The sequence below is a fragment of the Polypterus senegalus genome, chromosome 14 (genome assembly GCF_016835505.1).
Source record: "Polypterus senegalus isolate Bchr_013 chromosome 14, ASM1683550v1, whole genome shotgun sequence".
NCBI classification, from domain to species: Eukaryota; Metazoa; Chordata; class Cladistia; order Polypteriformes; family Polypteridae; genus Polypterus; species Polypterus senegalus.
Genome location: NC_053167.1, coordinates 131912524 through 131927439, shown reverse-complemented (window position 1 = coordinate 131927439; position 14916 = coordinate 131912524). Strand labels below are relative to the sequence as shown.

Genomic DNA, 14916 nt, shown 5'->3' with positions numbered 1-14916 from the left:
TATACTTTCAGACTGAGTGGCAAGGAGTCAGACTACACCATCCATCTACATCAGGTTGCAGGGGACCTGCCTATTTCAACAAACGACCAAACGGGAATGAAGTTCTCCACCAAAGACAGAGACAACGACAAGAAAGATGATTTCAGTTGTGCACAAAATTATTCTGGTATGAGTCTTTTTTTATATTTAAAAACACTGAATTTTTACTATATACAAAAACACTGAACTCTTACTGTGTAATTAATTAGATGTATATTAATTAGATGTCTGTTTCTGATGCAAACGTTAGTTGCATTTCAGCAGTCTATTCAGTCTATGAAACTGTAATTTCCATTATCATGGGTTGAGCAGAGCAGAAGGTAATTAACCCTGAAGATTAGTTGTTAAATAATCTAATAATCACAACTTTAGGATTAGAGCAAACCAGAGTATCTATAGTAAACCCCCAATAAGAGGAGGAGAACATTCAAAATGCAGATTGTGACTGAATTAGGAGTTAAACTCAGAGCCCTGATTAACCACAATGAATGCCTGCACTCCCACAGTCACAACCACAGACCCTTATCCCTTATACATATATAGTAGATCTTAAGTTCAGCTTTCAATTACTCCTTTGACTGCCTGACAGTTTCTAACTTTCATTAGAAGTTGATACTTAATACACACTTAATACATATCATTCTACATTTCTTCCTATAATAAAATCTCCATCTATCCTTTGTTTTTTTCTAGCAATTAGAGTGTATTAATATACAGAGGATATTTCTCATTATGCTTTGTTTAGTGCTAGGAATTTAATCCACATACTATTTCTAAATAACATTTTCACTGAAATTTAAATTGCATACGCCAAATTAAATTGAAATGAAAATGAGTATAACGCAATGATAACATTATTTTAAACAGACTTCATAAGCCTCAGATATCAGCATAATGCGTGTCTATCTGAAGCGACTTCACACTTCCAAGCACTAAGGCAGGCATGCATGTTAGGCAGCCAAATGGCAATTAATTTGTCAATAGCAAGACAATGGTGATTGGATGGGAGAAAGAACAAAACAACCACCAGGCCCATTTGTATCTTGACAGGTTATAACTCCTCCAAACTTACTATTCAGAAAATTTGCTATTACCTAATTAAATGCATATTTAACTAAGTCAAAATATAACACTTTTATGTCTCCACTGCAATAAATTAACAGTCAAATGCATTACTAAAAGTATGTGTTTTCTGCATTAACCAAGACAGCAAGTTCCTTTCGATGAAGCTGCCAAAATTACCAAGGTTCTGCAGTTTTTAGTTTGCTTCAAAGGATGATTCTAGCACCAATGTGAAGCATATTTAAATAATTCCATAGACTAAACATCTTCCTTTTAAAAGTTTTAGTGAAATTTCAAAGCAAAACGGTTCATACAAAAATAGAGAAAAAGTTGATATTAAAGAAAAGTTCTTGTTTAAGAAAAGTTCTGTTTAATGCTTATATATCTTGTTTCATTTCACTGCAGTTGGTCATACAGTCATACTTGAGACACGCCAAGCAGGTTAGACACGATCAGAAATCTGTATGCCATCTCCTATTTGCAAACATATCTAGTAGTTTGTGCTAGCAGTAAGACTACAGTACTTCCTAACTGGCTTCATTAACACTCTGTTCTACAGTTACAGCTAAGAAAGTTCTATGTCATGTTAACTTACAGGGGGTAAAGGCTATACCACATTCTTAGTAAGTATGAAAATCTGACAGTCTACAGAAAGGAAGCAAACACTATATAAATTTAACATAAAACATTTACTTTCTATTATTGGCTTTTACAATCAATCAAAAAGTATAGAGATGGCCCAAATGAGAAAGTTTTTGAAGAATTATCATGATGCTAAAAAACATTATTATTTCAAGAAACAAAATATTTATTCCAAAAATCTACCTGGTTCATTTATTGACTTAATTGATTTCATTTTGTTTCTGCAGGTGGGTGGTGGTTCAATGCTTGTGGTGATTCGAACCTGAATGGAAAATTCATCCGGGTACGTCCAAAGGGTCGCCTTGAAAGACGCAGAGTGGTTAACTGGAAACTCTCAAAAGGAAATTCTTTATACTTAAAGTCAACTAAAATCAAGATCCGTCCTTCTGATACTGGAACACTTGATCGCCAGTCTTAAGTGATTTATGATTCTCACAGTCAAAAGGTGGAAAATTAGGAATCCAAATTGTGGGTAGAAGCTTATTATTCACATTATGAAGTGATTCTAAAACTTTACCTGTGGAAACATAGCCAGGTTTTCAAATGTGAAACTGCTGACAACTTGGCATTGTAGCCCATTTTGTGGAAAGGAAACCAGAAAAGCATAATTTTCTTATTTGCATACTTACTGTAATAGGACCAAATACTACGCAAGATGAAAATCCCAAAAACTTACTCTGCAGAGGATATAAAGCTAAACTGTTGCTAAATTAACACAATAACTTTACCTAATTATTTCTAAAAATACTTTAGAAAGAGACCAGAGGTACCATGCTGAATACACATGTTTTAGCAACTAATTCTGCCCTATCTGTCAACAACATTTATAGTTACCTAAAGCATATATTATGTAATATGCATACTACTTGGTATTTTTGGCTCCTGCTGCAGAAATGTCAGAACCAATCTAATGCTCTCCTAGAAGGAAACCATACTTTCATTCCACTACAAATTAGGGTCAAATCCAGAAACATTTAGCCTCATGCTGTCCAAAAACTAAATGAATGTAGATTTATTAACATTTTGACATAATCATAGAATGGGGGATGTAAATGATCATTTATCAGTATGACTGGGCCCTCAACAAAATGTGTGTGTACGTATATAGATGTGTATATATACATACACACATACATACATACATACATATATACACATACACATACATCTATATATATATATATATACACACACACATACATATACATATATATATACATATACATACATATATATATATATATACATATATACACACATACATACATATATACACATATATATAAACACACACACAACATTATATATATATATATATATATATACATAGAGAGAGAGCAAGAGAGATGTGTATGTATATATATATGTGTGTGTGTGTATATATCACACACACACACACACACACACACACACACATATATATATATATATATATATATATATATATATATATATATATATATATATATATATATATATATATATATATATATATATATATATATATATATATATATATATATATATATATATATACAAAATCTTAATATATAAACAAAGCTGAGGCTACATGCCTTATGCTCTCAACACTCTTGAATGTAATTTGTAAAACAAAAAAATGGTGCAGTTATTATCATTAATAAACACAAAATAAAAATTATGGCTAATTCTTGCAGCAATTTACCTAAATTAAATGAAAGTGTTAAATAATGTCAATACTAAATGCTAAGATAAATGCTTACAACATTTTCAACTCCATTATAAATATGCGGCAACTCTACAAATCATAGGCAGAAACAATTATTGACCCCTTTAAATTCATAGTCAAAAACATGTTAGATTAAAATTCACACACAGTCACCCACACATCTAGAAGTCAGAAGTTACAAGCTTTTGAAAGTCTGTCATATGTATGTTTAATCCTGTAATTTCCAGCCTTGGGCTGCATAGAAATGAATGAGTAAAACGTATCTGACTTGAAGCCCATGGAGCCTCTTTACAGAGACTAGACTGCAAGTGAGAAAAAAAAATAGGCACTAAACAAAAAAATAGAATTTCACACAAATATACCGCAACAAAATTTTAATACGTTTACTAGTACTAGGTTGTTGTACCGTGTTAGCCATTATGAATGTAGAGAAAAGCCAAGCAAAATGACACCTTTATTGGCTAACTAAAAGATTACAATATGCAAGTTGAGGCAACTCAGGCCCCTTATTATTACATCTTGCCTGAAGAAGGGGCCTGAGTTGCCTCGAAAGCTTGCATATTGTAATCTTTTTAGTTAGCCAATAAAAGGTGTCATTTTGCTTGGCTTTTCAATACGTTTACTATAAAGCTATAAAGAATGAAACTAAATCATAAATATTAAAAAATGCATTCAAGCAAATTTTAAAAGTATATATTTTGCTCTGTTCTAAAACCTTTGGGATACCAGTATGCACATTTTGCATGGATTCCAGATAAAATTTAATGCAAATGCATTTTTTTTTTTTGCCATTTGAAACGAAGGCAATAAAAACAAGAACTGACAGACAGATCGAGATTAGCTAATAATTGACAGCTGGTTAACACAAACAACTTAAACTGATAAACTGAACTGCAGACTATGGCTTTTTAAATGATGATAAACAGAACTGCAAGTTGGTGTTGCACTTTTTTGCAAACAGAAGGCAGACTTGCTACATGACAGCCAATAAAAACCCTGATTTCACAATTCTTTATTTTTAACTCGACGTTTCTGACTACAGGAACACATGGTGTTTTGCACTGACCTCCGTCAAACAAAAACAAAAATAAAAGAAATAAAGAAAAAATAGCAAAATTATTTCCAATTAATAAAAGCGCACAAAAGGATGATAGAATATTAGCTGTTCTTGATTGTAAATCTTACAACAGGAATAAGAGAGTCACTTAATGGTTGAATTTTTGTCAGATCACAGAAGATCTCAATATAAGTCATTAAAGTGAAAACCTTGTGTTTTTTTTTGTTTTAAGCAGCCAGTGTAATTTTTCATTATTAAGTCATATTGACTTGACAAAATCATTCTCTAGAAGGCAACAGTACTGTATATATTTTGTATAAAAACTTGAATGCCGTTTTTTCTGCCAGGAACATACATTAAATTGTATTTATATAATGTAATACTCTCAAAAATGATGTGTTTTTCTTTGACTATTCGTCTGTACTCTAAAAACAGTTACACATGAATGTGGACATTATGCTCATCTTTTTAAACACAAGAAATCCTCTGAAACTAAAACTTTGCATTTTTTATGATTCTGAATTACTCAAAGAGACAGATAATAGACACACATACATATATATTGTCAGAGGTGGCTGTGGTGGCGCCTTCCCCAGACCATCTGGGGGCGACCGTCCTGGTTCCTTTGGGAGCCACGGGCACAGAGCTTTGAAGCTCCACCCTGTAGGGTCCCATGGTCACTGCCAGGGGGCGCCCCCATGCCTTTGGAGCCCTGGACCTCAGCACTTCCACCACACCAGGAAGTGCTGGGTGGGGAAGAGAAACAAGGACACCTAGAGTGCTCCCGGGGATACAGCTGGCACTTCCGTCACACGGGGGCGTGTCGGTGGGAGATTGCCAGGAAGCACCTGGAGTACATCCGGGTGTGGATAAAAGGGGCCACCCCCCTTCATTTAGGACGATAGTCGGGAGTGGAGTGGACTGAGCTTGCTGGAGGAAAGTAAGTGGCCTGAAGAAAGTAAGGCATTGTGTGGCCAGGACTTTGAGGACTTGTGGGGTTTTGTGTGGCACTTGTAATTAGCTGGGACTTGTAAATAAACGTGTATGTGGGTGACATGAACATGTCTGTGTGTCTGTGTCCGTATATATATATATATATATATATATATATATATATATATATATATATATATATATATATATATATATATATATATATATCACACACACACACACAGGGTGGCTCACAAAAAAGTAGCCCGCCTTCCTGCCAGAGTGGCGCGCCGATTGACTACCCTCATCACGAAAGCTGTGTAGACGTAGTGCAAAGCGCGTATGAAAGGAGTGGACGATTCCATTCCATAAAGAATCATTTTCAGCACTTTCTGTAAAGAGTGAGTAAAGATTTTTGCATTTCAAGTTCTTTCTTTATGGAAGGGTGCCTTTTTAGCCAGGGAGGCAGGCTACTTTTTCATGGGCCACCCTGTATATATATATATATATATATATATATATATATATATATATATATATATATATATATATATATATATTTCTTCCCAGAACTGCAGGTTAGGTGAATTGCCATTGTTGAATTTGGGCCAATTCACCTAACCCACAGTTCTTGGAAAATATCCATCCTAAGATGACTGTTCTGAAGGACAGAGGTTTAATTTTGGATACCTGCTCAAGAGTTAAGTGCTCTGTGGGCAAATTTACATTTGCCATTTGTGATGTCATGTTCAAAGAGTTAAAATACAGGAAAACTCCTGGAGGAATGTAAAGTAGGGTAGAGAAAAATGAAAGCCCATAGAAATATTATAAAACACTAAAAGGCTACCGTAAATCTACAGTATACACAATGTAAAATTCCCAGAATTTAGAAAACTACATTACATAAAAATATATAACATCATACAAGTTGCACTCAGACACTTTGAGCCTATGTGGGTAGGAGTTATAAGCAGATTTGGGTTTTTATGCACTTTTTCCTGAGAAATCATTGTCATTAGAAATATAAATCACTAGAAGTCTGGCTTAATATAACATTATCCTGGCCAGAAATTAGAAAAAAATATTCCGAACAACATAATATGAGATGTGTTCTAATGTTTTACTTGTGTAAGTCTATCTTAAAAGTGTCCACACGTTTCAGACCTTTTCTGCTATGACATCACAGATCTAACTTTAGACTATATTTCACAGTTTTTGAAGTCATCAGCCACTCACTATCTACTCATTTACTATTTGAAAAATCATAAAAAAGGTGTGTTTTATACAGTCACCTTCTCAACTTGATGCCTTTGTTATTTAAGTATGACACAGGGGCTTTAAATTCACAGTCAACAGCTATCTTGAAACTTATGAGTGATGCACTACTTATGACTACTGTGAATCTGTTTTTCCCCAGCCACTTTGGGTCAACTAGAAAAATTTGAAGAGCACATCCTGTCTAGTCATGTAGCCCAAGAAAATCTATTACATTAGACATGACTCTGGAACATCAAAACGCCAAAGATTAAATAACACATCATCTTCTTCATTTGGCTGCTCCAATTTAGGGGTCGCCATAGTGGATTATCCATCACCATCTATCCCTGTCTTTACATCATATTCTACCACATAGACTGCCCTCATGTTCTCTCTCTCACCACATCCATTAACCTCCTCTTTGGCCTTCCTCTTTTACTCTTGTCTGGCGGTTCCATCCTCAGCTTTCTTTTCCCGGTATACCCCTCATGTCTCCTCTGCATGTGCCCAAACCATCTCAGTCAAGCCTCTCTCACTTGATCACCAAACTTTTGTACCTGTGCTGTCCCTCTTAACATGCTCATTCCTAATCCTGTCTACCCTTGTTAGTCTGAACGACAATCATAGCATCTTCAATTCTGCCTTTCTGTCTTTTTGTCAGTGCCACCATCTCCAGGTACCCTTCTACCACAAATCACTCCTGCCACTCTTCTCCTCATAATCCACCCTACCTACACTCTCTTCTTCACCGCTCCGCCACACTCTCCATTGCTTTGGACTGTTAAACCCAGGTATTTAAATTATCCTTGCAGTCACTCCCATCTACCACTTTCCATCTCATTTATCCACACATAGTCCGACTTAATCCTAATGACTCTCATTTCGCTTCTTTCCAGTGCGTACCTCCAACTCTCCAGGTTCATGTGAACCTGCCGTGTACTCTCACTACAGATCACAATGTCATTGGCGAACATCACAGTCCAAACTCATCTGTCAACCTGTCCATTACCACTGCAAACAGGAAAGGGCTCAGAGCCGATCTTTGATCTAATCTCACTCTCATCTTGAACCAGGCTCTAATTCCTACTGCACATCTCACCACAGTCACACTGTCCTCATACATATTCTGCGCCACCCTCACATACTTTTCTGCTACTCCCGATTTCCTGATATAGTACCATAACTCCTCTCTTGGCACCCTGTCATACGTGTTCTCTAAGTCCTCAAACACCCAAAGCATTTCCTTCTGATTTTTTCTGTACTTCTCCATCAAACATCTCATCTGTAGTACTCTTTCCTGGCATGAAACCATAATTCTGCTCACAGATCGCCACCTCTCCTCTCAGCCTAGCATCAATCACTCTTTCCCATATATTCATGGTGTGGCTGATCAACTTTATACCTCTGTAGTTACTGCAGCTCTGAACATTTGCATTATTCTTGAAAATTGGTACGAATATACTTTTTCTCCACTCTTCAGGAATTTTCTCACTTTTCAAGATTTCGTTAAACAATCTAGACAGAAACTCTACTGCCATCTCACTTAAACATCTCCATGTCTCCACTGGTATATAGTCCGGGCCAACTTCCAACTGTCTAAACAGCACAGCTTAATCTAGTTCAAGGCTACTTGGGAACAGAGCCTATCATGACAGCATCACACACGACACATAGCAGACCCTAGATGTGATGCTAATCTATTGCAGGATCCATTCACACATGCACTGCACCAACTTAAAACATTCAGTTAATCTAAGACACTCATCTTTAACATATGAGAGGTAAGCCAGAGTACCTGGCACAAACCAAGAAAGAAAAAAATTAAAAAGGGGTAGACTACACGCAAACTACGGACAAACAGTGACAGGGCATAGACTTTGCATGACAGATCTGAGAAGCAGCAGTTCTAACCAATATGCAACCATGCTGGGCTTAAAAGCAGTATGGTATTCAGTTTATTTTTATTGAAAAAACTGAAGACCACACTCTCCTTAAAAGGAAATTAAACTTATTCAAGTGAACAAAGATTTTAGCTGGCCAGAATAGCAAAGTCCCTTGAGATTCTGAAGCCATGATTTAAACAAAAGAAACACCACAAAAAATCCTGTTAACATGACTAATTCCCTTGTAATCTAAATAGGTCTTGCATGACATGTGGAACAACCACCACTAATATCTTAGTGAAATGTTTATTGTTAAGAAGAAAGCAGAGCTTAACAAATATACATATCATATTCTGTTATTTTATAACAGACATGAAGTGTTAACAGTATGAACAAATATAGAAACCACTATAAATCAGCAGCCAACTACCTATAGTCAAATTACATGAGGTCTCCACACAATGCGTTAACAAAGAATCCATCTTAGAAAAGCACAAGAGCCAACCCCCATGCACTTCATTATACTGCCTGACTTCATGCATCAATATTCTTCCATTTTCACAGACTTATAAAGTTTAATGACTAATTAATGAAATAATATGAAAAAATAGCACATTAACTGAGTGTAATATCAACAGGTTGTGATGCACTGACCTGTGTGTGTCAAATGATTTTTTAACCCCATTTATCCGGTGTAAAATTTTGCCAAATCAATATGCGGAGATGATCGGCTGTGGCAACCCTTAACAGGAGCAGCCGAAAGAAGAAGAAGAAGATTGTGGAAGTTTTAATACACAAAGATATGGGCTTATATTTGAAAACAAAATGATGGCTCACCTGTATGTAGTGTTAGGCACATAAACATCCCTTGCAGGAAATTCTAGAATCTCTTTGGTTGGCCTGACCCTGCTATCTGGGTATGGTTTAACTTGCAGCAGTTCTGGTGTCAGGCAGTAGTGTGGGTTTTCAGGTGCTGGAGAAATGTCAATTTTTAACTGAGCTGTATTGAAAGAAAAACAAATGTTCATATTTCAATAAAACTAGCAAAGTACAGTAAAATATTATTTAAATGAAAAAATATGAAATATTAAAAGCAATGAATTAATGTTTCCAAGGATATAAATATGAATGCTTTACATATATATATAAAGGTATGGTAGAGACCTACTTTCATAACCAGTCATTTAAAAGACAAGAATGTAACTGAACATTTGCAGCATGATATATATTGACAACATGTCACTTAGCCTAACACAAATGGTCAATCAGTAAGCAGGTAAATTTTTGAAAATATTGCCAATACGAAATGTGAAGGTCCCTAAAATACAACAATCAGGCATGCTAGTACTACAACCATCCCATGTATATGCTGTTCTGTGTGAAAGAATATTTCCAAACATTAATGCAAAATTTAACCCAAGTCATCATGTGTCTGTGTCCCCTTTAGTCTTTTATCACAGCTTGCACCGCACAGTCTTAGAATCAGACTAGTCACTTTCTGTGAATACTCTAGTGCGGTTATATCTTTTTTCTAATATGGACATCAAAATTACAAACAACAGTCTAGATAAGGCCTCTCAAATGCAGCTTAAGAACAGCCTCCCTTGACTTGTACTCAACACAGCCTATTATTTATCCAACATCAAATTAGTCTTAGTTAATAAATGAGAGGTTCAGGCAAGGAAAAAAATAAATGTAAAAAATGACTGAATTAATAGAACTAAATCCAATTAAAAAAGACCACTGGTGAACCTGTTATTGGTCTAAGTCTTCTTAAAACAGAAGAAGGCCTTCGCATGTCAGCCAAAAATTTGTACAGGTCTTCATCACTGAGGCGATCTCCTTCCTAAGAACAAAAGAGACAAAAATAATAAATGGGCATCTTTTACATACAAGTTGTATAATATTTTTGGGGTGTTTCCAGTAAAAATGACTAAACAGGCATAGAAATTCTTTTCCAAAATTTTTCCCAAAGAGAATACAATCCAACACTTACACATAAAGTAGAATTTGCAGCTTCGTCACAGAATTAACAAAAGGTCTTCAGACTAAATTTTAAATTAATACTGCAACACATTTTAAAAATCAACCTATAATTATTACCTGTTTAAAGAAGTTGGTAACAGTTAGTGTGGCAGGTCTAAAGCTAGATAAATTACAGGATTCATCTCCACTGGTAGTTCTCTCAAGAGAGCGCCGTCCCACAATACTCGAGTTTCTCCTCTCTGACCATGAGCCTTTACGTTCTGCATGAGACATCATTGGAAAGTACTAAATATATATATATATATATATATATATATATATATATATATATATATATATACACACATGTGTATATATATATACTCAAAAAGATAAAACTTTACTACTTTGATACCACTATATTTTTGCGTTCTTAATTTACAGAAAATACCAAGATTTTTAATAAATGGAGGATGGAAGGAAAGAAGTACCTGGTACACCTATTTCTAGGTCTGTGGTGTCCCTTTCCAAGCTTCCAGCACTGTTGACAATATTCATGAGGTGAATAGCGGTCCAAGCAAATGGCATCCGATATCTACCCAGTCGTTGACAGAACTGCTCAGATTGGCCCCTCAGCTTTTCCAGTTTCTCTTTATTCTTTGAAACAAAAAAATCACACAAAATAAAAAACAAGTCACAATTTTGATTAATTAAAGTACAACCTCAATCAGACTGCTAGGAAAGCACTTATTTCCAATATAAGCTTGATTTAAGCTCTTATGACACACTGTGTTAACCTAAGCAAGTTACTTAAACCGCTTGTGCGGTTAAAACAATGTTAATGTTTTTTTATTTTGTAAGTTCATCCATCCATTTTTGTACCCCACCTACCTAGTTACGGACATAAGGAGCTGTGGCTTTTACCACAGCAACAATGGGCACAAGTAGGAAACAAATCATGAATAATTTATACCCAAAGCACTAAAGAAGATACTTTAATTCCAACTGTTTTGCAAAGTAAACACTTTGAGCTTTCAAGAAGTATATTCTATCTATTCTATCATTTCAGTAATCAAAGTATGAATGTACAGTATATTTTTAGGTTATACATTAACAGATTAGCTTTGATAGCAAAGAAAGTTAAATGTTTGTAAGTTTACATGTTATAAAATTTATGTTTAATAATAATAATTCTTTACATTTGTATAGCGCTTTACTCACTACTCAAAGCACTCTCCATGCAGGGAGGACCATGTTTAATAAAGTAGATTAGCACAGTCTATCATAGTGCTTCAACTGGCCAAGAAACGATTCAGACACAGCAGCTCACATGCAAGTGATAAAGTAAACCTAGATCTTTTACACTCCATTAACATATATTCACACAATTGATACACGCAACTTCTTAGTGCTGGTAGGTTCAATAGTTCCAAACTAACAGAAATTGGAAAACGAGGTTCTCTGCAAAATGCACATATAGCAACCATAATAACAAGAGACTTAAAATAATAAAGCCACCTCATAAATGTTTTCTTTAATTGAGCATATCTGAGTGTAAGGGGAATATTGAATGTTCTTTATGTTTACAATAGAGCAACAAAAGGACTGAACTACGTTTCATCACACTGTTTATGTCTAACATTAAGGTTAAACGCTTCGATGGCAAAAGCACGGTGTGCACTGGAGCAAGGCATGTTGCCAACTGAAAACTACAAGGGATCACCTATCAAAGGACTCCCACCCCAAACCACTCGGCTGCTTACACCTCGTGCAATGGCCTTGAGAAATGGGGTACTTCATTTTGGCTCACCCTGAATATACTAAAAAGTGACATGCTTTGTCAAAAACAGGAAATCTGTTCTACTTCAGTAAAGAGCATTATCATCCATGTGCTAGAAGTCGTCCTGTAATCTATCCCTTTATAGACTTTTAAAGACTTCTCTCAGGTACTGGAGGTAAAGTTTACGTAGGCTGCAAAAGAATTACAATGAACTCCAAATCGCCAATGAAAAAGAAGCTCAACTCTGAGTTAAAATGCATTCACTTAAAATGTGAATAAATTCTAAATGTGAAATGTTTATAGCAAAGAATTCTTGTTCATCATGGGTAAATGAACAATAATTGCTTATATTGTGAGCTGGGGGGCTGTTCGCACCCCTACAGGTTAAAAAAGACACTGAAAGACTACCTTCACATTGCTCCCTTGCTTGCTGGGCTGATCTATCACGCGCTACTTCGCAGACTTAAAAGTCCGAACAGCACCTGTCAGTTTTTGATTGATTGTTTGCTTTTCTCTCTCTCACTGTCCTTCCCTGCTCCTGACGCGCATTTCTTTGAAGAGGAAGATATGTTTGCATTCTTTTAATTGGGAGATGGAACTATTATCTCCATCTTGTCAAGGAGCACGTTTAAACTTTCAAAAAAAAGAGACTTTTTTTTGCAGTGTTTAAATAAAATTCCTGTCTCTACAACCTCCTATGTTTCTGTGCAAATCTGTGACCCAAGTGTGACAAGTGGTACCAGGAGAGGTTGCACAGATGAATGCCGAGGAATTGTTTCAGAGCACTCAAAATGTCCTGCTTCCTCCCGACCCGGAGGATGATCCAGTTCCTGGTCTACCTGCTAATTCCAAGGATCTGCTGATGAAGATGGGGCGTTCCGATGACCCAGAGATGTTTCTTTTGGCGTTTGTGTTGTCAGACAAGACTGCGTAACACTGAATCTGTAAACATACGTTGTGTATATGGAGCTGTTAAAGACTATCAGACATTGCTTCTTCCGTTAACATATAAGGATCGATATTTTAAAGTTTGGTCTGTCATTTCGGACTCCTGTCCCTGGCCCTTACATACGGCAGGAGGAATGTCCTTTTTCCTAGACTCATGACCGAATGTCGGACGCCAGTTAATGAGCCCCATGTCAAGCTTAGCGGAGGGGAAGGACGATGAACTGGCTGTTGGGGAACATCTCGAGCCCCGTTTAAATATTGAACCTGAAGTGCCTGTTGGGGAAGTTCTCGAGCCCAGACTAAATATTGAACCTGATCTCTCCAGCGAGACCAAGAGTGACAACCCCCTCATTTTCCCAGAGTGACTGGCTGGCCCATCTACAACTTCTCAAATTGCAAATGCCTCCAAACAAGAACCGAGCACTGGCAAGCAGACCGATTTTGTGCGCTTGCAACATGCTAATAGCTCATTAGAATATGCATTTAAACAGGCTCGCTGTACTAGTGACTCTTATTACCAAGAGCATGCATCCAGGGACTTAAAAACCCTGCACTTCCTTGAGAAAGACAGCTGCCTTTTTAGAGTGATATCAGATCATTTAGTCGGGGAATTTATTGAACAGTTAGTTGTACCTTAAGTACATAGGGACATTCTTTTGCAATTAGCTCACTCTCACATCTTGGGTGGGCACCTGGGGACTGAAAAGACTAGAGAAAGTTTATCAAAATGATTTTATTGGCTGAATATGGGGAAAGATGTGGAGCAGTACTGTACTTCTTGTCCTGATTGTCAAATTGTCTCTGCTTATAAACCACCTCGGACTCCCCTTTCTCCTATGCCTATTTTGGAAGTCCTTTTCCAACGGGTGGGATCAGATATAGTAGGTCCTCTACCTAAGACTAAAAGTGGGTATCAATATATGCTTGTGTTGGTTGACTATGCAACGCAATATACAGAAGTGGTTGCATTGAAAAAAGCCAATTCCTCCACTGTAGCCAAAGCTTTGTGCAAGATTTTAACTCATATTGGCATCCCTAGAGAAATTTTAACTGATCAGGGCACACCTTTTACTTCTCGTGTGATGAAACAGTTGTGTGGCAGCTTTGCTATTAAGAAATTGAGTACCAATGTTTACCATCCACAGACGAATGGTTTGACTGAACAATTTAACAAAACTTTAAAAAAGATGATCAGGCGAGTCGCTCATGATGATCCGAAGTGTTGGGACTCTGTCCTGCCTTTTGCTATGTTTGCGGTATGGGAATCGCCGCAGGTGAGTCCATTCAAGTTGTTGCTTGGCAGGCATCCGCAAGGCATCTTGGATGTTGTACAAGAGGAATGGACAGGATTCGGGACAACAGCTCACGGACAGAGCTTGGCAGATCGGGTAATTTCGTTGTACAAAGAATTTGTAAACTTTCTTCTATTGCTGTAGAGCATCAGCGACGTGAGCAAGAAACTCAGAAACGTCTTTATGATAGACGCTGTAAGTTCCGTGAATTCAAACCTGGCGATCATGTTCTGGTACTGATTCCAACAGATCCGCACAAATTCCTAGTGAAATGGCAGGGCCCTGTCATTATTGAGAAATGTATGGGACCTGTAAATTACAAGGTTAGAATACTGGGCCGGCGCAAACCA

At 36.6% G+C, this 14916-nt stretch overlaps 2 protein-coding genes across 14 annotated transcripts in view; one reads left to right on the top strand and one right to left on the bottom strand.

The window, feature by feature from the left end:
• angptl3 (angiopoietin-like 3) overlaps window positions 1-2931 on the top strand; it is a 15994-nt gene extending 13063 nt beyond the window's left edge. Inside the window, exons 6-7 of the mRNA XM_039735267.1 lie at window positions 1-166; window positions 1971-2931. The exon at window positions 1-166 is cut by the window's left edge and continues 107 nt beyond it. Of these exons, the coding sequence (XP_039591201.1) occupies window positions 1-166; window positions 1971-2161 (357 nt within the window). The 3' untranslated portion in view covers window positions 2162-2931. The remainder of the gene's footprint in view (window positions 167-1970) is intronic.
• Window positions 1-14916, bottom strand: part of dock7 (dedicator of cytokinesis 7) — a 267403-nt gene that overhangs the window by 151891 nt on the left and 100596 nt on the right. For all 13 annotated transcript variants that reach the window (XM_039735264.1, XM_039735253.1, XM_039735254.1 and 10 more), the window contains exons 11-14: window positions 11038-11203; window positions 10685-10827; window positions 10334-10427; window positions 9419-9581 (exon numbers count right to left, since the gene is read on the bottom strand). In XM_039735264.1, coding sequence (XP_039591198.1) covers window positions 9419-9581; window positions 10334-10427; window positions 10685-10827; window positions 11038-11203 — 566 coding nt within the window. The remainder of the gene's footprint in view (window positions 1-9418; window positions 9582-10333; window positions 10428-10684; window positions 10828-11037; window positions 11204-14916) is intronic.